The 24015-nt window shown below is 38.8% G+C and overlaps 1 protein-coding gene across 7 annotated transcripts in view; it reads right to left on the bottom strand.

The window, feature by feature from the left end:
- Positions 1 to 3509: 3509 nt before the first annotated feature.
- The window catches only part of CEP57 (centrosomal protein 57), a 45430-nt gene continuing 24924 nt past the window's right edge, over positions 3510 to 24015 (bottom strand). For 2 of the 7 annotated variants that reach the window (XM_084975789.1, XM_084975788.1), the window contains 7 exons: positions 20736 to 20856; positions 20062 to 20139; positions 16183 to 16290; positions 15597 to 15674; positions 7361 to 7599; positions 6632 to 6776; positions 3510 to 4710 (listed from right to left, as the gene is read on the bottom strand). In XM_084975789.1, coding sequence (XP_084831915.1) covers positions 4477 to 4710; positions 6632 to 6776; positions 7361 to 7599; positions 15597 to 15674; positions 16183 to 16290; positions 20062 to 20139; positions 20736 to 20831 — 978 coding nt within the window. In that variant the 5' untranslated portion in view covers positions 20832 to 20856 and the 3' untranslated portion in view covers positions 3510 to 4476. Of the gene's footprint in view, positions 4711 to 6631; positions 6777 to 7360; positions 7600 to 13309; positions 14913 to 15596; positions 15675 to 16182; positions 16291 to 20061; positions 20140 to 20735; positions 20857 to 24015 lie in introns of those variants that run through there. The other 5 variants (XM_021062689.2, XM_084975783.1, XM_084975786.1 and 2 more) reach the window with 3 other exon arrangements.

Genomic DNA, 24015 nt, shown 5'->3' with positions numbered 1-24015 from the left:
TCAGTGGGTTAAGGATCTGGCGTTGCCATGAGCTGTGGTGTAGGTCGCAGACTCGGCTTGGATCCCACGTTGCTGTGGCTCTGGCGTAGGCCGGCAGCTACAGCTTGGATTCGACCCCTAGCCTGGGAACCTCCATATGCCACGGGAGTGGCCCTAGAAAAGGCAGAAAGACAGGGAAAAAAAAAAAAAAAAAAAAAAGCAAGCCCAGGAGTTCTCATTGTGGTGCAGTGGAAACAATCCAACTAGGAACCATGAAGTTGGGGGTTCAATCCCTGGCCTCACACAGTGGGTTAAGGATCCTGCATTGCCGTGAGTTGTGTAGGTCGCAGATGTGGCTCTGATTTAGCCCGTAGTCTGGGAACCTCCATATGCTGCGGGTGTGGCCCTAAAAAGCAAAAAAAAAAAAAAAAAAAAAAAAAAAAAACAAAACAGAATAGAAATCCCAGAATTAAATCCCTTGACAAGGGAGCCAAGAACACACAATGGGGAAAGGATAGTCTCTGTCAACAAATGTGCTGCCGGGAAAACTGTAGAAACACATCCAGAAAAATGAGAATGGATGCCTATCTAACATCATTCACAAAAATTAACTTCAAGTGGATCAAAGGCATAAGATGTGATGCCATAAAACTTCTAGGAGAGCTCCTTGATACGGTCTTAGCAGTGATTCTTTAAACATGATGCCAAGAGCACAAAAGCAGAACCCAAATGCAACTACATCAAACTCAAAAAAGTTTCTGCACAGCAAAAGAAAAATGAAAAGACCTACGGAATGGGAGGAAGATTTTGCACACCATGTATTAAGGATTACCATCCGAAATAACAGAAACAACTGCCAAAAATAAAAATAAAAAATACAGAGGTCCCATCATGGTGCAGTGGTTAACAAGTCTGACTAGGAACCATGAGGTTGCGGGTTTGACCCCTGGCCTTGCTCGGTGGGTTGAGCATCCTGCATCGCCCTGAGCTGTGCTGTAGGTTGTAGACGTGGCTTGGTTCTGGCGTTGCTGTGGCTCTGGCATAGGCCAGTGGCTGCAGTTCTGATTAGACCCCTAGCCTGGGAATCTCCATATGCATGGGAGTGGCCCTAAAAAAGGCAAAAAGACAAAAAAAAAAAAAAAAAAAAAAAAAAAAAAGCAAGCAAGCCCAGGAGTTCTCATTGTGGTGCAGTGGAAACAATCCAACTAGGAACCATGAGGTTGGGGGTTCAACCCCTGGCCTTGCTCAGTGGGTTAAGGATCCGGCGTTGCCGTGAGCTGTGGTGTAGGTTGTAGACACGGCTCAGATCCCGCGTTGCTGTGGCTCTGGCGTAGGTCAGTGGCTACAGCTCTGATTCGACCCCTAGCGTGGGAACCTCCATATGCCTCGGGAGCGGCCCTAGAAAAGGCAAAAAAGATAAAAAATATACCCAAATAATCTAACTAAAAAATGGGCAGAACTAAGCGGATATTTTTCCAAAGAGGGCATCAAGATGACCAACACATATATGAAAACATGTTCAACATCACTAATCATTAGGGAAATTAAATTAAAAACTGCAATTAGATACCACTTCACGTCTGTTAGCATGTCTATCATCAAGAAGAGATAACAGGTGCTGATAAGGATGTGGCGAAAAGGTAAATAAAGCAAAAAAAGGTAAACTGGTCGATACACAAGTTTGAACCATGCAGGTCCACTTAGATTTTTTTCAATACATACTTGCAGGACATCATCTGAGGTTGGCTGAATCTGTGGATGCAGAGATGCTGTTGTTCAAGGGTCAACTGTACATTGTTGGGAATATAAACTGGTCCAAATACTATGGAAAACAGTATGGAATTTCATCCAAAAAAAACCCAGATCTAGGAGTTGCCGTTGTGCCTCAGTGGTTAACGAATCCGACTAGGAGAATCCAACTAGGAACCACGAGGTTGCGAGTTTGATCCCTGGCCTTGCTCAGTGGGTTAAGGATCCGGTGTTGCCGTGAGCTGTGGTGAGAGTCGCAGATGCGGCTCGGATCCCGAGTTGCTGTGGCTCTGGTGTAGGCCAGTGGCTACATCTCGGATTGGACCCCAAGCCTGGGAACCTCCATGTGCCGTGGGAGCGGCCCTAGAAAAGGCAAAAAGACAAAGAAAACCCCCAAAAAACAAAAACACAAAAACAGATCTACCATACAATCCAGCAATTCCACTTCCAGAGAAATATGCAAAGGAAATGAAAATAGAATTTCAAAGAGAGCATATGCATTCCTATGTTTACTATAGTATTATTCACAATAGCCAAGGAGATATGGAGACAACCTAAATAGATGAATGGATACAAAAGTTGTGGTACATACAACAGAGTAATTATTCAGCCACAAGAAAGGAAAATAGTCTGCCATTTGCAAGGACATGGAAGGACCCTGAGCACATTATGCTAAGTCAGAGAAAGACAAATACTGTATGATCTCATTTATACGTGGCATCTAAAAAAGTCAAACTCATAAAAAACAGTAAAATATGTAACTATCAGGAAATGGGGGCTGGAGAGTAAAGATTGATATGAAAGATACAAACATGCAACAAGTAGTAAGTCATAGAACTAATGCACCACATAATAGATGTGCTATAATTATATACTGTGATAAATATTGCTACAGTGGCAATCATTGTAAGTTGACATGTTTTATACTTGTCCATGCATATTAGTTGTGTCGGCATACTTTTTCCTTTATGACCAGGGGTATAAAATTTGGAGCCCTGTGTAGCTAAATGGAAGTTCCTGAGCTCCTGTCACTTATCTCTTGCCCTTTTATTCCCATCTGTAAACCTCAGCTTTTATGAGCCAGCACTACCCAACTAGTCACAAGTCTCCCAAGTACAGTGCAGACTCCTGCCTTTGTTCATTCTTGTTGACTAAGAACTGTTCCTTGGAGTTATCCCTGTATACTATTCCTGAATTTAGGCCTCATTTCCTCCTCTGGGAAATTACTCATTTCATCATTCCCTTCTCTGCCATGCCCTGCCTTCCCATGCCACCACACACGGTGCTGGACTGCGTAATTCAAATGTCTACAGCGTATCTTTCTTCCAAGTAAAAAATTGTGCATGTGAGCACAAGTGTACATACAACTTTGAGATTCATAAATACCCCCAAAGCTAAGGACACTTAGTTAAGTACTTTGTAGACAATTCGGTAAGAGACCTAATAAGCTTAGTGCCCAGCCAGCCACTCTACAATTTACATTGGCTGTTTAGATAACATCGTAGAACTCCCATTGCAAACCCAGGGGAGGCATAAAAAGGAATCTGTTAAATATCTAGTAAACATATTCATTAGTACTCTTAAGAGTATCCTATCATACACCATGAGGTAATTTGGTCTTGTTGGGCCTAGTTTCTATGTAAGTATGAGAAAGGCCAAGTAAATTATGTATTAAGTACCATGTTATGTTTCTCATAATACATTAATGTCCTATTTAAGAATGCATTTTCTGAGATTACAACAAAGCCTTTATTAACAGGCTGTTAAGGAAAATTTCAGTGTTTCCTTCAAAAAGTTGCTTTATTGATTTCAGTGGTAGATTTATAAAAGTTAACATGTCTTGATCTATTCAAAATTATGATTTACATCATTAACAATGACAGCTGCATGGGTACAGTTAATACTGCACTCACACTGTACACCAATAAAAGTAAATATCCAAGGAATTCTTCCAAGTTTTAAGATTAAAAACCATAATGCCTTGAAGTGAATAGCATGATTACACAGGTATTATTTAAAAATACAAATGTTTACAATACCCCTATTCTTTTCATTCCAAAACCTCACTTATTTCATTAACAATCTGTTTAGCTTTAAAAATGCTTTCTTATTTTCAGTTAACTGACTTAAAATGAATGCTTTGCTTTAAAAAAAAATGGATTAACATCATTACAAGTGTATTTAATATTGATCAATGTCTGAAATCTCAAAAAGCGAAACAAAACAATCCTCTTAAATATGTATAAATATTTAAATATAGAAAACTTCCATCAATAGTCAAAGCAAGGTGTATTTTAATGGCTGCATTGAAAAGGAGAAATGGGCGATTCATGCCAGAAGATTTAGAAATGAGACGTTTCAAAGACTGCCTATGGGACAGCCTCATGTTTTGATAATTTAAACCTAATTTTACTTAGATATATAGAACTATTTAAAAAAAAACCACGCCCACAAATAAAAAATTGGTAATTTGTTTACAAAGTGCAACATTTCAGTACAGCAAATTCATCTCAAAGAAACAGAGTATGGGTGGCTTCTCAGCCTTTAAAACTCCCCTGGTTTCCATTTAGATGGTTTAACATTTAATTATGATACGTAACACAAGAAGCCCGTGTAATGAAGCGATGGCCCCTTAACACCTGCTATTAATTAATTCCAACAAAAGAGAGTATGAGACCTGGAAAGTAAACTGTCAGCATCTGATTGATGGGGTACAGATTATGTGAATAAAAAATGACCTGGTACCACTCAGTAATCCCAACACAAATTATTGCTTTGTAATGAATTCTGTATAGTTTGCATGTCCTTCAATAACTGAAGATTTTTCCTGCTTTTTTCTCCAGGTCTCGGTTTGGCAAAGTCCTTCTTATTTATGGTCCCAGTGGTTGCAGAAGAACGGCTGCTGCTATTTCCTTCTTCATCAAGAGTCTTTTTGGTGGTTCTTAACTCCCTCTTCTGCTTCTCTATCTTCTGTTTCTCCAGCTACAACAAATAACCAACATAGAGAAAAAAGGAAAAACTAAGGAAAAACATATCCTCCTGAAAACCGGTACTTTTAATGTATATCTTCTGGGTGTAGTTTATTTAAAAGCTTCAAACATCTATTGTACTAGTCAGTTAACACTCAAAGTGTTTAAAATATATAGTGACATAAAAACATGTACACAAGAGTAAACACATGAATTCTGATGCTGTATCAAGTTAGGGCAGAACAGGGCAAGTGAGAAGCAAGGGAGCTGGGGGGACGGTCTCATGGAGGAAGCAAAACATCTGATACAGGAAATGAAAAACAGGAAGGATTTTAATAAACGAGGGGAAAGGCATTCTAGAAACTAGTCTGAGCAGACAAAGAAGCATTTTCCAGATGGATAAAGGGATATAAAGGTAATGTATTAATACCATGCAAAGAATTTTTCTTCTGGCCGTGCCCACAGCATATGGAAGTTCCCGGGTGAGGGAATGAACCCGTGCCACAGCAGCAACCCAGGCCACTGCAGTGACAATGCCAGATCCTTAACCTGGCACACTTCTGAAAAGGATTTTTAATTTCATTATTTCACTATTTTCAAGAATAATTTCAAACAGGGAGCTTTATTTGTACTTCAGGGCCTGGAAGAATAAAGTTAAATTTAATGAACAGAAAATCAAATCAGGTCATGACTCCTACAGGAATCGCTTGTATTAATTCATTTTCGGCTGTGCCTGTGGCACATCGAAGTTCCCAGGCTAAGGGTTGAATTGGAGTTGAGCTACCAGCCAAGGCCACAGCCACAGCAACTCGGGATCTGAGGGTATGATCTACATACACCACACCTTGCAGTAACGTTGGACCCTTATGAACCCACTGAGCAAGAGGCCAGGGATCGAACCTGTATCCTCATGGATGCTAGTCAGGTTCTTAACCTGCCGAGTCACAACGGGAACTCCTATTTTTTTAATATGTGAACTTTTGCAGTCATCAGTTCTACTGTCCTCTCCCTACACATGACATCCAACAGCAAGAAGTCCTCATACTTCTACTTCCAAGACTCACCTCAAATCTGTCTACTTCTCCCAACTGCAGTCACCAGTAACCTCTGATAAAGTGCAAATGGCCTCGTGATCTGAGCCTCGGTTGGTCTGTCTCCACCCACCTCCCGGCAGTCACAGTAATCTCTTAAATGCTTCAATCATCACACTTCTCTCTAGATGAAAACCCTTAGTGTGACTTCCCACTGCGCTTAGCAGATACTAAGTAAATGGCTGTTTTACTAATTTAATATAAATAGTAATATAACTGTAAGTACAGATTTTTTTCACTTGTTTATATCCGATTTATTCCTTTAGAAATTACGAACTTCTCAGTTCTTTCAAAGAGACTCAGAGTTGGAGTTCCCATCGTGGCTCAGTGGTTAATGAATCCGACTAGGTACCATGAAGTTGCGGGTTCGATCCCTGGCCTTGCTCAGTGGGCTAAGGATCTGGCATTGCCGTGTGGTGTAGACTGCAGACGCGGCTCGGATCCCATGTTACTGTGGGTCTGGTGTAGGCCAGCGGCTACACCTCTGATTCGACCCCTAGCCTGGGAACCTCCATATGCCGTGGGAGCAGCCCAAGAAATGGCAAAAAGACCAAAAAAAAAAGAGACTCAGAGTCATTTAAGTTCATCACAGGTGAGTTTGTTCATATAAAATATTAAATATATTTAGTACTTGAAAGATGTATTTTAGATGATAAAAAAATACCAGTTAATAATTAATGAGCACAATTAATTCATGTCTACACTAAAGACCTACTTCCTATAGCTGTCTATCCATGATGTACTTATAGTGTCGTCAATTAATGTATTTGAAGAAAATAGTTTCTGTTCTGTTTCATTCTTGTTTTTCAATCATTAGAAACAAGTAAAGGAAAATGGAATTACCTGGGCTTGATATTTTCGAACTTTAGTTATCTGATTGGCTTTTGCCTCCATCCTTCCCACTAATGCCTCCAGTTCGCACTCTAGGTTGTCTTTCAGTTCAACAGTTGGTGATTCTTGGATAAGTTTTGCAAGCTGCTGGTGGTCACTATATAAAAAACAGAAGGAGGGCTTAAGTTTCCTATGTTACCTGGTTGAGTCCACTACCTCTCTCACCATGGGACCACTGCTCTGTGCATTAAAAAACAAACTCAATTTTTTAAAATAGAGCACAAATCTCCGTATTATTAGAGATAGTTTAAAAGTCCAAAAAAGGTACTGGAGGCAAATGCAAAGAGTTCTTAATTTCCAAGAGCTAATTATTTATATACGTGCCACTCCCACAAGAGCTTACATGTGTAGCAAAGGGCAGTCTAGATATCTCATTCTTCACTCACTTCCTAAATATCAGTCACGTCTAGGTAAATTCAATGTATGAGATGCTCCCAAACAAGAAAATAAAACTTAAATGTAAATCCTGGTCTTCAAAACATTTAATAGTAACAGAAAAACAAGACTTGATTTAGAACAGCTATTTTTGTTAAAGTCTCAGTAGCATGTTCAGCGGTTGATGCAAGGATTGTGTTCAACAAGTATTTCTTAAAGTACTGAAGTATGAAAGAATAAAGTCACCAAAAAGTTAAAATGTCTTAGAATTAAATGTAGTTAAAAATACAAGAAATTGAAACTCACAAGCTCATCTGCCCAAATTCATCTTGTAAAGTCTGTAAGACTTCTGAGAGTTCTTCATTAATGCTGCTGGAGGAGGGAGGCGTTGCTGACTTCTTGCTTTTCCCACCTCGTGAAGGCACTTGCTTTGCCAAAGGAACGTTGTTGATTACTCGATCATTGCACAAGACTTTACTGTGTTGCTTCATTAGATGCAAGACATGCTGAACATTGGCTACCACAGCATGGCTGGGGCTGGTGGACTGGAGAAAATGCAAACTAATTAACTGAAGCCACATCTTCTATAAATGTTCTCTTTTTACCCCCAACCTGGGTAAAAAGATCCTCTTCGCCCCTGCAAAAAAAGTCTATGATACAAAACTTTTATCTACAGTAAATCAATTAATCAAATCTTTGGAATATCTCCACTCTGCCTCTTACTCTCCACCTGATGGTCATTCACTTGGCTCACTGCCCATTTTTATTAGCTATGGAAGAACATGCCAGCTGTTACCCTGCTTCCAACCCCTCTTCAGTCTCTTAACTCCATAGTGCTATCAGTTATCCCCCTAAAATATTACTCTGATTGTGCTGTTCTCCTATTTGGAATCCTTGTGTTACACTCCCTGACTCTAATGTCTAATGCCAACACTCCTCAGCACAGGGAACAAGGCCCTGTAGCACTGGGCTGCAACTTCTCCTTCGACTCATGTCCTGCTGCCTCCTAACAGCTCTCTGTTAATTTGAATGAACTGTATCTGCAGATTCCATTTTTTTTTTTTTTTTTTTTTTGGTCTTTTTGCTATTTCTTTGGGCCGCTCCCGCGGCATATGGAGATTCCCAGGCCAGGGGTCGAATCGGAGCTGTAGCTGCCAGCCTACACCAGAGCCACAGCAACGCGGGATCCGAGCCGCATCTGCGACCTACACCACAGCTCACGGCAATGCTGGATTGTCAACCCACTGAGCAAGGGCAGGGATCGAACCCGCAACCTCATGGTTCCTAGTCGGATTCGTTAACCACTGCGCCACGACGGAAACTCCAAAGGATTTCTTTTTTTTTCTTTTTTTAAATTTTTTTTTTTTTTTTGTCTTTTTGCCATTTCTTGGGCCGCTCCCGCGGCATATGGAGGTTCCCAGGCTAGGGGTCTAATCGGAGCTGTAGCCACCGGCCTACACCAGAGCCACAGCAACGCAGGAACCTTGACCCACTGAGCAAGGGCAGGGATCGAACCTGCAACCTCATGGTTCCTAGTCGGATTTGTTAACCACTGCGCCACGACAGGAACTCCTGCAGATTCCATTTTTTTGTGTGCCTATTTTTATACCATTTTTAATGCCTGGTTCAAACATATGATTTGTAAAGACTTTCTTAAAACCGCCAGGTAATTAATTGGTTCACCCTCAGATCACCTATGACATCGCATCTATTTCACTTATTTAATAGTGTTTGTTATATACTTCCAGGTGGAGGGATTGTTACTATATTTACTTCTCTATCATCAAATAGTAGGAACCCCTAAGTTCAAGACTGTCACATAAAACAGGAAAACCCCATTAACCTTCTCAAAATTTTTGTTTTTGTTTTGAACATTAGTCTTGATGTGCCATTTCAACTTACAAACAGATGGCTGGGCCAACTTGGCTCCATAAGCACCAGTTAGACAGACTGTTTAAAATGCAGATTCCTAAGCAGCACTCTGAACTGGATCAGTGTGGAGTCAAGGCTAATGCATATTTAAATGTCTGCCAGTTGATTCTGATCAGGTTTGCAAACTACTCTGCTAAGCTAAACAGATGCTCTTTTTATCCTAGTTTTTGTTCCTAGGTAGCAAATTGAGTCCAGCAACATATATACAAAGAAGTATACACCACATGCAGGTGGGGGTTTTTCTAGGAATGCAACGTTAGTTCTGTATTTGTAAACCAATCAATGTATTCCAGCATATTAACAAGGTAAAAAAGAAACATCACATAACCATATCATTTGATGAAGAAAAGCATTTGAAAAAACCCAACACCCATTAAGGGTGTAAACTTTCAGCAAAGTAGGAGCAGAGATAAATTCCCTCAAGCTGACAAAAAGCATAGACAAAGAACCAACCACTAATATACTTACTGGTGAAAGAACGAATGCTTTCCCCTCAAGACGGGAAAAAAGGCAAAGATGTCCGCTGCCATCGCTCTTTACTTATAACAAAATATAGGAAATCCCAGCCAGTGCAGTTAAGTCAAGAAAGGAAATAAAAGGCACACAAAAATGAAGAAATAAAACTATCCCCCTTTACAGATGACATGCTTCTTTGCATACAAGAGCTTAAGTAATACAAAAAAAAAAAAAAAAAATCCTAAGACTATTAATTTAGCAAAGTCACAGACTGTAAGATCAACATATAAAACTCAAATATACTAGCAATTATCATGTAGAAACTGAAATTAAAACACAACACAATTTACAATTGTTCAAAAAAACTTGAATATATACTTAATAAAATAGGTATGGGACTAATAATGATGAAAATTACAAACACTGATGAGAGAAATGAGAAATCAAAACAATTCAGATATACCATTCTCATGACTTGAAAGATTCAACATAATAAGGACATCAATTCTCCCAAACTGATCTGTAGGTATAATAAAAGTTCCTGTAAAAATACCAATAAGGTTTTTTTTTCCCCCTACATTAAATTCACATGGGAAGGCAAAGGAACTAGGAGAGCTAAAAGAATTTTGAAAAAGAAATGATCCCCTCCCTGATGTTAAGACTTACTATAAGAGCTACAATAATCAAGACAGTATGGTACTGGCAAAGACAAACATATATATCAATGGAACAATGAAAAATAAACCTGGACCTAGTAAGTCTCACACGGTATACAAAAATTACTTTAGCAGTTACCTTGTGGTGCAGAGGGTTAAGGATCGGCTTTGTCACTGATGCAGCTCAGGTTGCTGCTGTGGTGTGGGTTTGACCCCTGGGCCTAGAAACTTTCACATGCTGTGGGCACAGCAAAAAAAAAAAAAAAAAAAAAATCAAGTGGATCATAAATTTAAATGTAAAATATAAAACTATGAACCATAAATGAAAACATAAGCCTCTGTAGGATCTAAGTCTAGGCAGTAAAAGCATGATGCGTGTGCGTGCACACACACACACACACAAAACCAATGAAAAATCAATTAACTGGATTTCATCAAAATAACAAGCTTCTGTTTTGTCTGTTAAGAGCATGAAGGAAAAGGTGCAGACTGGGAGAATATATTTATAAACCACATATCTGACACAAGACTTCTACCTAAAATACATACAACAGTACATTAAGAGGATTATATCCCATGATCAAGTGGGATTTATCCCAGGGATACAAGGATTCTTCAATATCCACAAACCAATCAATGCGTTATAGCACATTGAAGAATAAAAACCATACCCTCATCTCAACAGAGGCATAAAAAGCTTTTGAAAGCTTTTGATACAATTCAATACCCATTTATGATAAAAACTTCTCATAAAGTAGGCACAGATGGCATCTACCTCAACATAATAAAGGTCACATATCACAAACCCCCAACTAACATCATTTTCAATGGTGAAAAGCTGAAAGATTTTCCTCAAAGATCAGGAACAAGACAAGGATGTCCATCCACTCTTGCCACTTTCATTCAACATAGTTTTGGAAGTCCTAGCCACAGCAATCAAAGGAAAAAAAAATCCAAACTGGAAAGGAAGAAGCAAAACTATCCCTATTTGCAGATAACATGATACTACACATAAAAAATCCTAAAGATGCTACCAGAAAACTGTTAAGAATTTGGTAAAGTTTCAGGATACAAAATTAATACACAGAAATCTACTGCATGTCTAAATGCCAACAATGACAGATCAGTAAGAGAAATTAGGGAAACAATCCCATTTACCATTGCATCAAAAAGAATAAAATACCTAGAAATAAACCTACCTAAAGAGACAAAAGACCTGTACTTTGAAAACTATTGAGACACTGATGAGAGAAACCAAAGATGACAAAAACAGATGGAAAGTTACACCATCTCTTGGATTGGAAGAATCAATATTGTCCAAATGACAATACTACTTAAGGCAATCTACATATTCAACGCAATTGGTATCAAATTACCATTGGCATTTTTCAAAGAAATACAACAAATTTAAAAAAATCTGTATGGAAACACAAAAGATTCCAGAGAGACAAAGCAATCCTGAGGAAGAAGAATGAAGCTTGAGGAATAAGGCTCCATGACTTCAGACTATACTATAAACAGTGTATTACTGGCACAAAAGCAGGAACATAGATAAGAGAACTGGATAGAGAGCCCAGAAATAAACCCTCGCTCCTATGGTCAACGAACATACAACAAAGAAGGCAAGAATATACAATGGGGAAGACAGTCTCTTCAATAAGTGGTGCTGGGGGAGTTCCCACTGTAGCTCAGCAGGTTAAGAACCTGACTAGTCCACGAAGATGCAGGTTTGATTCCCTGGCCTTGCTCAGTGGGTTAAGGATTCAGTGTTGCATGAGCTGTGGTATAGGTTGCAGACATGGCTTGGATCCCAAGTTGCTCTGGCTGTGGCGTAGGCTGGCAGCTGCAGCTCCGATTTGACCCCTAGCCTAGGCATTTCCATATGCTGCAGGTGTAACCATTAAGAAAAAAAGTGATGCTGGGAAAACTGTACAGCTACATGCAAAAGAACGGAGTTAGAACACGCCCTAACACCATACACAAAAATAAACCCAAAATGGATTAAAGACCTAAATGTAAGACCAGATACTATACAACTCTTAGAGGAAAACATAGGCTGAATACTCTGACATAAACTATAGCAATTACTTTCTCAGATCCACCTCCTAGAGTAATGAAAATAAAAACAAAAATAAACAAATGGGACCTAATTAAACCTAAAAGCTTTTGCTCAGCAAAGGAAACCATAAACAAAATCAAGAGACAACCCACAGAATGGAAGAAAATATTTGCAAATGAAGCAAATGACAAAGGATTCATCTCCAAAACATACAAAACCACTTGCAGCTCAATATCAAAAAACCAACCCAATAAAAAATGGGCAGACCTAAACACATTTCTCCAAAGAAGACATACGGATGGCCAGTAAGCACATGAAAAAATGCTCAATATCACTAATTCTTAGAGGATTGCAAATCCAAATTACTGTGACATACCACCTTATACCAGCTAGAATGGCCATAATCAAAGTCTACAAACAATAAGTGCTGGAGAGAGTGTGGAGAAAAAGGAACCATCTTAAACTGTTGGTGGAAATGTAAATTGCTCTAACTGCTATGGAAAACAGTATGGAGGTTCCTCAAACGCTAAAAATAGAACTACCTTATGATCCAGCAATCCCAATCCTGGGCATCCATCTGGAGAAATCTGTAATTTGAAAAGATACGTGCACCCAATGTTCACTGCAGCACTATATACAATAGCCAAGACATGGAACAACCTAAATGTCCACTGACGGAGGAAAGGATAAAGAAGATGTGGTACATACATACAATGGAATACTACTCGGCCATAAAAAAGTACAGAAATAATGCCATGTGCAGCATACAAAGTAAGACAGACAAAAACAAATATCACATGAAATCACTTATATGTGGAATCTAATAAAAACAATACAAATAAACTTATCTGCACAAGAGAAACAGACTCACAGACTTTGAAAAACTTATGGTTACCAAAAGGGACAGGTGGGGGTGGGGAGGGATGGACTGGGGGTTTGGGATTGGCATATGCACAGAGGCACATGGAATGACTGGCCAACAGGGTCAGGTGTATAGCACAGGGAATCTACCCAATGTTCTGCGATAATCTATGTGTGAAAAGAACCTGAAAGAGAATGGATGTGTGTACATGCACAACTGAATCACTTTGTTCTAGAGCAGAAATTACCACAACCTTCAAAAAAACTGGAACTTGTATTTTGCCTTTTAAATTTTATTTTTTCTAGTTATTTACTTTTGTTGCATTTTATAAATGCATTGGTTTATGATAATGTATAATTAAAAATAATAACAGGTCTTCCACAACAGATAATTTGGGAAACATTTAAACGATAGCACATTCTTATATGTTTGAATACTATTTCCCAAAAAGTACAAATTACAACTTTAAAAGAAAAGCTCAGGTCGAAAAGCCTTATCTTTGAGCTTGTCCTGTTCAACTTCTGTATTAATGATCTCAACGAGTATCACCAAAGACAGACAAATTAACTTTGGGGGTAACACAAACATAATGGAAGAATGAACCAGACTCTAACGTGGGATAGGGTGTAGAGTGTTTTATTTGATTAAAAATTCTGTATAGGAGTTCCCATTGTGGCTCGTGGGTTAAAAACCCCACATAGTGTCCACGAGGATGCAGGTTTGATTCCTGGCCTTGCTCAGTGGATTAAGGATCCGGCATTGCCACAAGCTGCGGCGCAGGTCTCAGATGCGGCTCTGATTCAGTATTGCTGTGGTTGTGGCACAGGCTGGCAGCTGCAGCTCCGATTTGACCCCTGGCCCAAGAACGTCCATTATGCCACAGGTGAGGCCATAAAAAGAAAAGAAAAAAAAATTTCTCTGTACAAAAGACCTGTTACTAAGTTGGCTCTAAAATCAATGAATGAAAGGGAAGCTGTGGCTTCCCTGTGACGTTAATGTGATGCTAGGCTGAGTTAACAGATTATACAGAACGTGACAAAACAAAGACAATTCTGTGCTCATCACACACTCAGAAGGCCATATGTGATTCAGGAAGGAAAGGGAGTGATGACGTGATAACGAAACTCATAGAGCACATCTTATGAAGAACAGCTGAAGAAAAGTAATTGTTTATAACCTAGGATAAAGAGATAAGAAAGATAAAGCTTTCTTCAAGTTTTTAAATTTTCCTATAATCAAGGGTTTATTTGGTCTATGTGGATCTCTGAGAGCAGAAAAAAGACCAACGAGTAGAATTTATAGTGACATTTCATCTCACTTAAGAACTTTCAAATGAAGCTGTTGAGAAATGCGAAGGGCCGATTGAGGTATAATGCGGCCTCATCAGGAGATGCATTTGGACAGAGTATACAATCGTTATTCTGGAGGTTTACACAATGAAAACACTGGACAGGCAACAGTACTAAGTGGGTCCTAAATCTAAGTGAACATGAGACTGAGACTGGGGTATCATTAAATATACTTTCTAGGCCCCGCATCCAGAAAATTCTGATTTAGTTGAATTGTGGTGGGGCTTTGTAATCTGCTTTTCCAAATGCACCATCAGTGGTTCTGATGCAGCTGGATGTCCTTTGAGAAACTGTTTCCTACCCAACTCAAACATTCTATGGCAAACTAAAAGAACTTTGGTTAGGAGAAAGAAATGAAAGAAATAATGTAGGCCAAAAGATGGTATGCAGTCTGAGAAGAGGTTAAATGTAAAGTTAAGGATGGTACAGAGCCAGGGGCAAAACTTTTCAAAAGGGATTTGTGCCTCACCCATCTACAGCAGGCAAGTGGAAAAGCTGGGAAAGAGTTCATTCCCCAAGTTTTCGCTGAGGATTTACTGTGGGCCTAAAATAAATGAACAGATCTATAAACTTAAAATTTACTCCCCAAGCCTCTTGAACTCATAATCTAGTTGAGTATTCAAAGCTCTATACATGAAATAACCAGCAACACAAACATTAATGAAAAAGAGGCATAAATTAACACAGTGTCAGGCACTTCCTAGAAACCATCAGTGCTTGTTGATGTTTGATAAAATTACAATCTCTACATTTTTAAGCAGGAAAGGAATTAAGAATCAAGTCTATGTATGACTGCTTCTTAGAAAGAATCCTATAAGTAATAGGCATATGATACAAAGAGGATGTGATTTCTATTCATTTAAACATCTATCTACATCTACAAACAAATCCACAGGGCTGATACTAAACATCCAAGGCTACAAAATATACTTTCCCGTTCCCTTTCCTATTTGCAACCACACCTTCTCCAAACCAGGGTCTCTGCTTTTGTTCATCACTTCCTATCCACGTATGCTTTTACCTGCTTTAAAGTGACCCCCTAGTTTTCTCTCTGCCCCACCCACCCCCCATCCCATAAACCTTTCCTTCATCTCGTTCCCACATCTTATGATCCACATTGGTAAAAAAGCAGAAAAATGTTTGCATAATTTACAGGGATACAGGCAGATGAACGAATTTAATTAAAAGATCTAAGTTGTACAAAAAATCTAGAGTTGGACCAACTCACCTTCCCGGCTACAAATGGCATATCACCCAAGCATAATCTATAATGTGGCTGTGCAGCACAACAGTTCCTAGAACCTTTCTGCATGGAAAAGAAAGAAAAGCAATTTTACTCACATGGTGATAAAAGATGACTATATATAACTAATCTGAAACATCAGCTTTACCTCTGATGGCATTATGGTCTGGAGCTCCTAATAATACTTGTCAACATGCATTCTAGCCTAGGAAAGGCTACGAAAGAAAAAGTACCTGATAAAATAGCAGTTATAGTCTAAGCAGAGAAGTTCTGTGTGTGTGTGTTGTGTGTGTACATACACACACACAAACTTTTAAGAGCAAAAGGTAATTAATGCAATACTGAATAGTAACAACTGACATCTGTGTAATGCTATGTAGTTCTAAAATGGCTTTATCTATATTATCTCCCTGTCAGGATGAAAATTTAGAAGTAGACTTTACTCCCATTTTCCCAATGAAGAAACGATAATGAAAGAGATTTACTTGTCCAAGGTTGAGTTACCATATGGTTTACCTAAACTATACCATATAATAATCAGCACTTTGACTTACTGGTTCTGTTTTCATACCTTTTCTGATGGCCTTGACTTCTTTTTTTTAATTCTTTTTGCATTGGGGACACATGAAGTTGCCTTATCTTCAAAGATAAGTCTATTTGTTTCTAGGCCAGTCTGCAACTAGGAAAAATATGAGAGCCTAAAGTTAATACTACAGAAATAAAAGCTATGATTCAAATTTGATATGTGCCATGTAAACACATGTTAAAAACCTGTAGCGGTATCTAATTGAAAAACACGTCACAGCTGTGTAACTGTCTTGAACCAAATCAGCAACATTTGTCCAATATTTAAAACCAATGCCAGTCTCTCATTTCATCTTGGGGATTGTGTTCTAATTTGACCTTTCACTTAGCCTGGAACCCTTTAGCTCCATTTTCCTTCTTTTGCAATTGGTCCTTAAATTATATCTAATGTGTTAGAGGCAATATTTCTAACTCCAAACCAATGGATCAATGTTTTCTTCACGCATGGCATATACAACAGTGCTAGACACAAAGCAGCTGGAGAGCAAAATACATTTCCTCTTTTAAAAACTCATACATTTAACAATACAAGAAAAAGAAACTGGAAATCTATGTCCAGAAGAACTGGAAGGTATGTCAGAAGGTGTTTTAAGCCCTTTTCTCTAGAAGCATAGTAACTACATTAGTTTACTATGGTAGCAATTCCACAATTACTAAGGATTTCAAACAAGGAGTGCTGGTTTCAACTTCCTTTAAAAAATATAATTACATACATACGTACATATATGTATGTGTGTGTGTGTGTGTGTGTGTATTTGTCTAGCATAGTAGTTTTCAAATCTGCCTATGTATCACAATTGGAGTAGATGAGGAAAAATTCATATCGTCAGTTGCCTCTCCCGACTTCATGATTTTAAACATTTCAGGTTGGAGAAATCTTTATTTTAAAATTATTTTAAAGTTCGTCAGGAAATTATGATGGAGCTCAAACACTCAGAACCAATGGATTAGTTAAGAGAAATACTGAGATCATTACTAATGCTTCCCCCAATGACTGGGATAGAATCTATTCAGAGACAAAAGCAACACAGGGATTTCTACTCTCAGGAGCATCTACATTCCCACACATCTAACGTTTTATACATAGTAAACTGAATAGTTATGATTCCATAAAAACCTATGAAGTCAGTGAGTTTCAATAGTATACAAAACAAAAAAATTTGAACAATTTCAATTTTCTAAGTTCTTCCCAGTACTCATCATATGTTTATGCAGCAGAGTTTTAACATTTTTATTTTTTTATTTTTTTGCATTTTAGGGCTGTACCTGCAGCACATGAAAGTTCTCAGGCTAGGGGTCGAATGGGAGTACAGCTGTTGGCCTATTCCACAGCCAGAGCAACACGGGATCCGAGCCATGTCTGCAACCTACACCACAGCACACGGCAATGTCAGATCCTTAACCCACTGAGCGAGGTCAGGGATCGAACCTGCATCCTCATGGATACTAGTTGGGTTTGTTACTGCTGAGCCACAAGGGGAACTCCTGAATTTTAACATTTTAAAGTGCTTCCCTCATCTTTTCTGTTTGAGCTCTCCAACATTATGAAGATATAAAATGAAGACCACTTTATCAGTGGTAAATCCCAAGCTCTAATGGTTAAATACCTTGCCTGAGACTACACAAATGAGGGTTAGCTAGATTTGGGTCCACATTATCACCCTGGCCGCTGCTTTCCCACTGTAGTAGTGTTCACTAGTGGAACCTGAAAACCACTGATATTACATCATGAGTAACAACTTTTTTTCTGCTAAATACAAAACAAAAATACCATAAAATAATTTTCTTTTTACTTTATAAAATAATGAACTTGTTTAATTCTGTATTTCATGGATGATAGAACTCGCCCTCACAACACATATAAAGCATAACATGAAAGTTTGTATGTTATAGGAAGAAACGGAGACACAGCAAAGTGGCCTGCCTACCCCAAAGTGGAATGGGGAAAGAAATTAAGTCATTTCAAAATTTGCTGGTGGTCCAAAATAAAGCCACATGACTCTGTAACTCAGCATAGGAAGGTAAAAAATACATACGAATTGGTCAAGAGGTAAATATTTGAGAACGAAAATCTATCAGGTTTCAATGAACTCTGGGAAGCACTGGAAGAAACAGACAAGATGACAAGGATGAGGTAACAGAGGTCTGCAGTCCTGTGAGCACATTTAGGAAGTGAGCCCAGGACACTGCCGGCATCTGGCCACAGCCAGAACTGCAGGCTCCTAACTGTTGTGGAATTGGGACCTGCTTCCTGTGTTACATTACGAGAAAAGATATACGTAGTAAATGTTATAAAACTTAAAAGCTTTGGAAAGGGGAGGGAAATACATGAGAGTTATTTGAATAAATAAGCTCATATAGGAAGAGTCTTCATTATAAATGGAAGTATTTTATTTAGTGCATAAGATTTGCTGGGTATGGAAATGTTGCTTTATCTTCTAGAAATGCAGTTCTGGTTGGTCACAGAAACTCAATGTTTCTGAATTCGCACTGCCTCACTCTTCTACCTGATAGCCATGGCCAGGGATCAAATTCAAGGCTAGGAACGAGCAGAGCTCATTTTCCTTACATGGTAGCCTTTGTGAATTAGCATGGGCCACAGCCTATTGGGCAGCATACCATCTCAACTTCCGGTGTCTCAAGGCTACCAAAAAAAAGGGAAGCACTTACAAGTAAGATTTTTTTTCTTCTTTTTATGGCTGCACCTATGGCATATGGAAGTTCCCAGGCTAGGGACTAAATCAGAGCTACAGCTGCCAGCCTATACCACAGCCACAGCAACACCAGATCCGAGCCGCATCTGTGACCTATGCCAGAGCTTGTAGCAACACTGGATCCTTAACCCACTGAAGGAAGCCAGCAAATCAGCATTCTCACAGAGACTACATTGGGTTCTTAACCATCTGAGCCACAATGGGAACTCCATAAGTAGGATTCTTTTTTTTTTTTTTTTTTTTTGTCTTTTTTTGTTGTTATTGTTGTTGCTATTTCTTGGGCCGCTCCCGCGGCATATGGAGGTTCCCAGGCTAGGGGTCGAATCGGAGCTGTAGCCACTGGCCTACACCAGAGCCACAGCAACGCGGGATCCGAGCCGCGTCTGCAACCTACACCACAGCTCACGGCAACGCCGGATCGCTAACCCACTGAGCAAGGGCAGGGACCGAACCCGCAACCTCATGGTTCCTAGTCGGATTCGTTAACCACTGCGCCACAACGGGAACTCCCATAAGTAGGATTCTGAATGAAGCTTTCAAACATTTCTGATAGTAACTAAAACGAGTTTTACATGATTATCTATTATACTATGTATACAGTCTCTGATATTTTTAAGTGTATTAGTTTTTTAAAAAATGCTGATTGGTAGAATTCCCGTTGTGGCTCAGTGGTTAATGAATCCGACTAGGAACCATGAGGTTGCAGGTTCGATCCCTGCCCTTGCTCAGTGGGTTAAGGTTCTGGCATTGCTGTGAGCTACGATGTAGGTTGCAGACGAGGCTTGGATCCTGCATTGCTGTGGCTGTGGCGCAGGCCGGCAGCTACAGCTCTGATTAGACCCCTAGCCTGGAAACCTCCATATGCCGCAGGTGCGGCCCTGGAAAAGGCAAAAAAGACAAAAAAAAAAAAAAAAAAAAAAAGACAAAAAAATGCTGATTGGAAGCCCACAATTTGAAAAACCCTAAAGAACTGCTCATCTTTTACTTGTTGTCTGTAAAAATGTTATAATTTTCCATATTAAGCAGGGTCTGCAAATTTACATATAGGACCATTCCAAAATATAAATAATTGAAGCAGCCCACACGTATCTATTTATATATAAAGAGTAATATGAAATGTAAGGAGCCTACCTGCTCACATTTTAACTTACCTGGGCTGCCTTCGCTTGCATACGTTTCCTTTCCTGTTCTTCTTCGCGGAGTTTGGCTTCTAACTCTTGCATTTTTTTCTAGGGATAAAAATATTAAAAGTGATGAGTGAAAACAGTTTCAGTGTCTACTTGTAAAATTTTACTATAAGACACAGAAATGTGTTATAAAGTTTTAGCATAGTAATTATATGCTGTGAGTTCACTCTAGTAATGGCTCTGGGCTTGCCAGCATCCACGGCTCTCCAGTGTGATTCAACAGAATTATGGGTAAAATCTATGACCAAAGAACACGGCTCTTTATGACTGAATACAGGCTACATGGAAGCTGAATCTGGAAATTTATAGTCTCAGTGGTATTAAGTACTTCTCAAATGGCTCAACTAAAACTAAAATTAGTACAGAGAATAACTTGAACAGAAGCCTTAAGGGTACTCAAAAACATTTTCAACAACATTTTCTGTCAAATGTTGACATAATCTGTCAACATTTTCAAAAAGAACCCCTTCCTTATGTACATTAAGATTGTAAAATATGAACATTTCCTCTTTTTAAAAAATCCTACATGTTTCTTTGCTACAAAGTTGCTCTTTGCCCTATAAAATATCCAGTATTATACAATGAGTGATTTTACAAAAGAACTAAATTATGCACTGATGAGTACAAGAGATTTTCACTGACTTCTGCAAGGGCTTGCATTGTGGTAAGCTTGTTATACTCCTGTTCAAGAAGATCCAATTTTTCAAGCTGGTTTTGAACATGTGTTTGATCATGTTGCCGTTCTCTTTCTAGGGAAACCTAGGAAGCAATATAAATTCAGCATGATGATTTGACAAAAAACTGAAAAACCAACACTGAGAGTACGATGCTGTACACTATTTGTCTGGCCTTTCATAGAATCACTCAGATACTACAAAGGAATTCTAAGAAAACAATACTAAGATGAAACCACAGGAACACCAATAAATACAAGTGCAATCAATCCCATTCTTATGATATTCCTCTCATAACATTTGGTTTCTTGCAGTGAGACTCATTGATGCTCTGTGACAGCGGGCATTTACTAGATATGCAGGCTACACACAAATACTTAAAAGTAGTCTGGTTCTCTTAATTAGTTAACCTCTTAAGGCAATAATTACAGTTCTAGTATCTATCATTTACACTTTCTTTGAATTCTTTTTTTTTTTTTTTTGTCATTTCTTGGGCCGCTCCCACAGCATATGGAGGTTCCCAGGCTAGGGGTCCAATTGGAGCCATAGCCGTTGGCCTACGCCAGAGCCATAGCAATGCGGGATCTGAGCCGCGTTTGCGACCTACACCACAGCTCACGGCAACGCCAGGTCGTTAACCCACTGAGCAAGGGCAGGGATTGAACCCGCAACCTCATGGTTCCTAATTGGATTTGTTAACTACTGTGCCACGACAAGAATTCCCCTTCCTCTGAATTCTATGCAAAGCATCCACCATATTTTTTTTTCAGGTTTAGTCAATGATTTGAAAAGACTGGAACCTATCAGATTTAAGGACTGATAGTCACAGAATATACCATTAAACTAGGATAAGAAGAGGAAATATGTGAAATTGGGGTCTACTGGTAAAAAGCCAAAACACTAAGCATGTGAGCTCATATACAGCAAGTCTATAGCAAGTGGTATCCTACTAACAGAAATCTGAATATGACAAGTAATATAAAGCAATAAATTTCTCAGGAATTTATGTGAACTATTAATTCCCTATCACCTTAGTAGATAGATACGGCCCTTAAAAGAATACATTAAGCTAAAAATTGGCAAAAATCATATTTTACTTTCAGTATTCTTATTAAACAGGCTATTCAAAATAGAATGATGAAAACAGGGCTTAGTTCAAAGACATATATATGTTTAATAGATGTGTTAGTCAAGACATCTCACTGTTGTCTCATGGATGCTTTCTAACTTGAGAACTGGAGTATCCCCATGAAGACAGCTGCTATATTACTGTACATCATGTTTTACCATTTCCAATCATGTGGCAGACTGAGCTGACCATCTGCTTTCCCATCCCATCACATAAAATATTAGACAAAACACAGAAATAATAATTACATAGGAAATCTGAAGACAAGAAAGGGAAACCTGCAGATGAAAAAAGATAAAGTTCCCCTCGTGGTGCAGCAGAAACGAATCCGACTAGGAACCATGAGGTTGCGGGTTCGATTCCTGGCCTTGCTCAGTGGGTTCAGGATCCGGTGTTGCTGTGAGCTGTGGTGTTGGTCGCAGACGTGGCTTAGTTCTGGTGTGGCTGTGGTGTAGGCTGGTGGCTACAGCTCTGATTGGACCCCTAAGCCTGGGAACCTCCATGTGCCACGGGTATGGCCCTCAAAAAGACAAAAAATAAATAAATAAATAAATAAAGAATTCAAAAGCAACTGAACAAATACTGAAGCCAAATACTAGATGAGGCAAAACTAGCCTTGCTGTATAAGGCATACCAGGACTATGACATAAATCTCACACAAGGTACCATCTGCCCAATTCATGAACCTCAAGCCAAAAGGCATCATAAATGCAGATCAGAACCAGGGAAACCCAGAAATCCTCAGCAAAGGCAAATCTACCATCACTTTATAAGGCTGCCTACTCAACTTAGAAGAATGGAATTCCCAATATAAATAATTCCAAAGAATATGGGCTCATCATAAAAAATATGTAAACATACATATACAGTTCTCATAAGAAAAATCAGTTAATTTAAAGACGACTGGGATTTCTTTTGGGTGGGGGGAGGCCCTGCATCCATGGCACGAGGAAGTTCCTGAGCCAGGGATCAAACCTGAGCCTCAGCAGTGACAACAAGCCATAGCAGTAACAATGCTGCATCCTTAACTGCTGGGCCACTGGGGAACTCCAAGACTGGGAATTTTTATAGTGTTCAAAGAGATAAAAGGAGGAAATAAAAACCAAAGTTTAATGGTACATTAAAATAACAACAAAAATAGATGGGCTGAAGAGGACCCAACTGGAAACAAAAAAATATGATCACAAATAAATTCAGTGGCATAGTAGAGACCTGTAGCACACATGAGAATTAATTATTGAAATATCTACTTAAAATGTTCTTGTGCTATCATTCACACTGTTCTTTTAGGTCTAACATCTCCAGCTATGATGCAAAGTTGACTGAGGTGGAAAGCATTTAATTTCTTTCATACTGCATGGTATCCAGCGAAATGTTAAGCATATAAACAGTCAACTTTTGCATCATAAAGTTAAGATGGCTAGAAACTGGGATATTCATAAGGAATTCAAATTCTAGGTTCCTAATAGGAAAAGGAGATATGCTTTTAAAAATATATTTGAGACTGATATTGCAGGTTAAATAAAAATACCTCTGGTGTGAAAACAGCAAAATATTTTTGTTAAAATAACAATTGTAGAGAGTTTTTTCAAAGTATGAATCACCCTGAAATGTGCTGAGTCTAACAAACTCAAGGGGTAGAGAGGTACATAACATGCTTATTTACACTTTTAATAATGTATGAAAGAATTTATCATGACTTGAAAACACAACTAAATGTATAGTTTAGTAAAAACTCTAAGTAAAACTCTATCAAATACAGCAATAACAATGAAGACAAAACAAATTTTTGGACACCATAACTGATCCCGAGTAATTTCAGTCCTGGGCTGTCAACACTGTTCAAAAGCAGAAGCTATCAAAGCTGAGTGCAGAGAATACGGCAGTACGTGTGAGGAGCTCCCCCAAAGGAAACTCCTCTTCATAGTTTTGCTTAAAGAAAAAAATCACATTTTTCTCAAAGCTTCCACTAGCAGTTTTTCAAAATGAACTATTGGTACTATTATCTTTTAAGATAGAAGAATTGTTTATGACAGCAGTATTACTCCTCACTGAGAAAAAAAGGTCTTTACATTAATTTTCTCTTTCTCTTTTTTTTTTGTCTGTCTTTTTAGG

This window comes from Sus scrofa, chromosome 9 (genome assembly GCF_054392235.1).
Source record: "Sus scrofa isolate SSC_HxYL_T2T_F1_AM1 chromosome 9, Sscrofa_HxYL_maternal_Yorkshire_Landrace_v2.0, whole genome shotgun sequence".
Taxonomy (NCBI): Eukaryota; Metazoa; Chordata; class Mammalia; order Artiodactyla; family Suidae; genus Sus; species Sus scrofa.
This window is presented reverse-complemented; position numbering and strand designations above follow the sequence as displayed.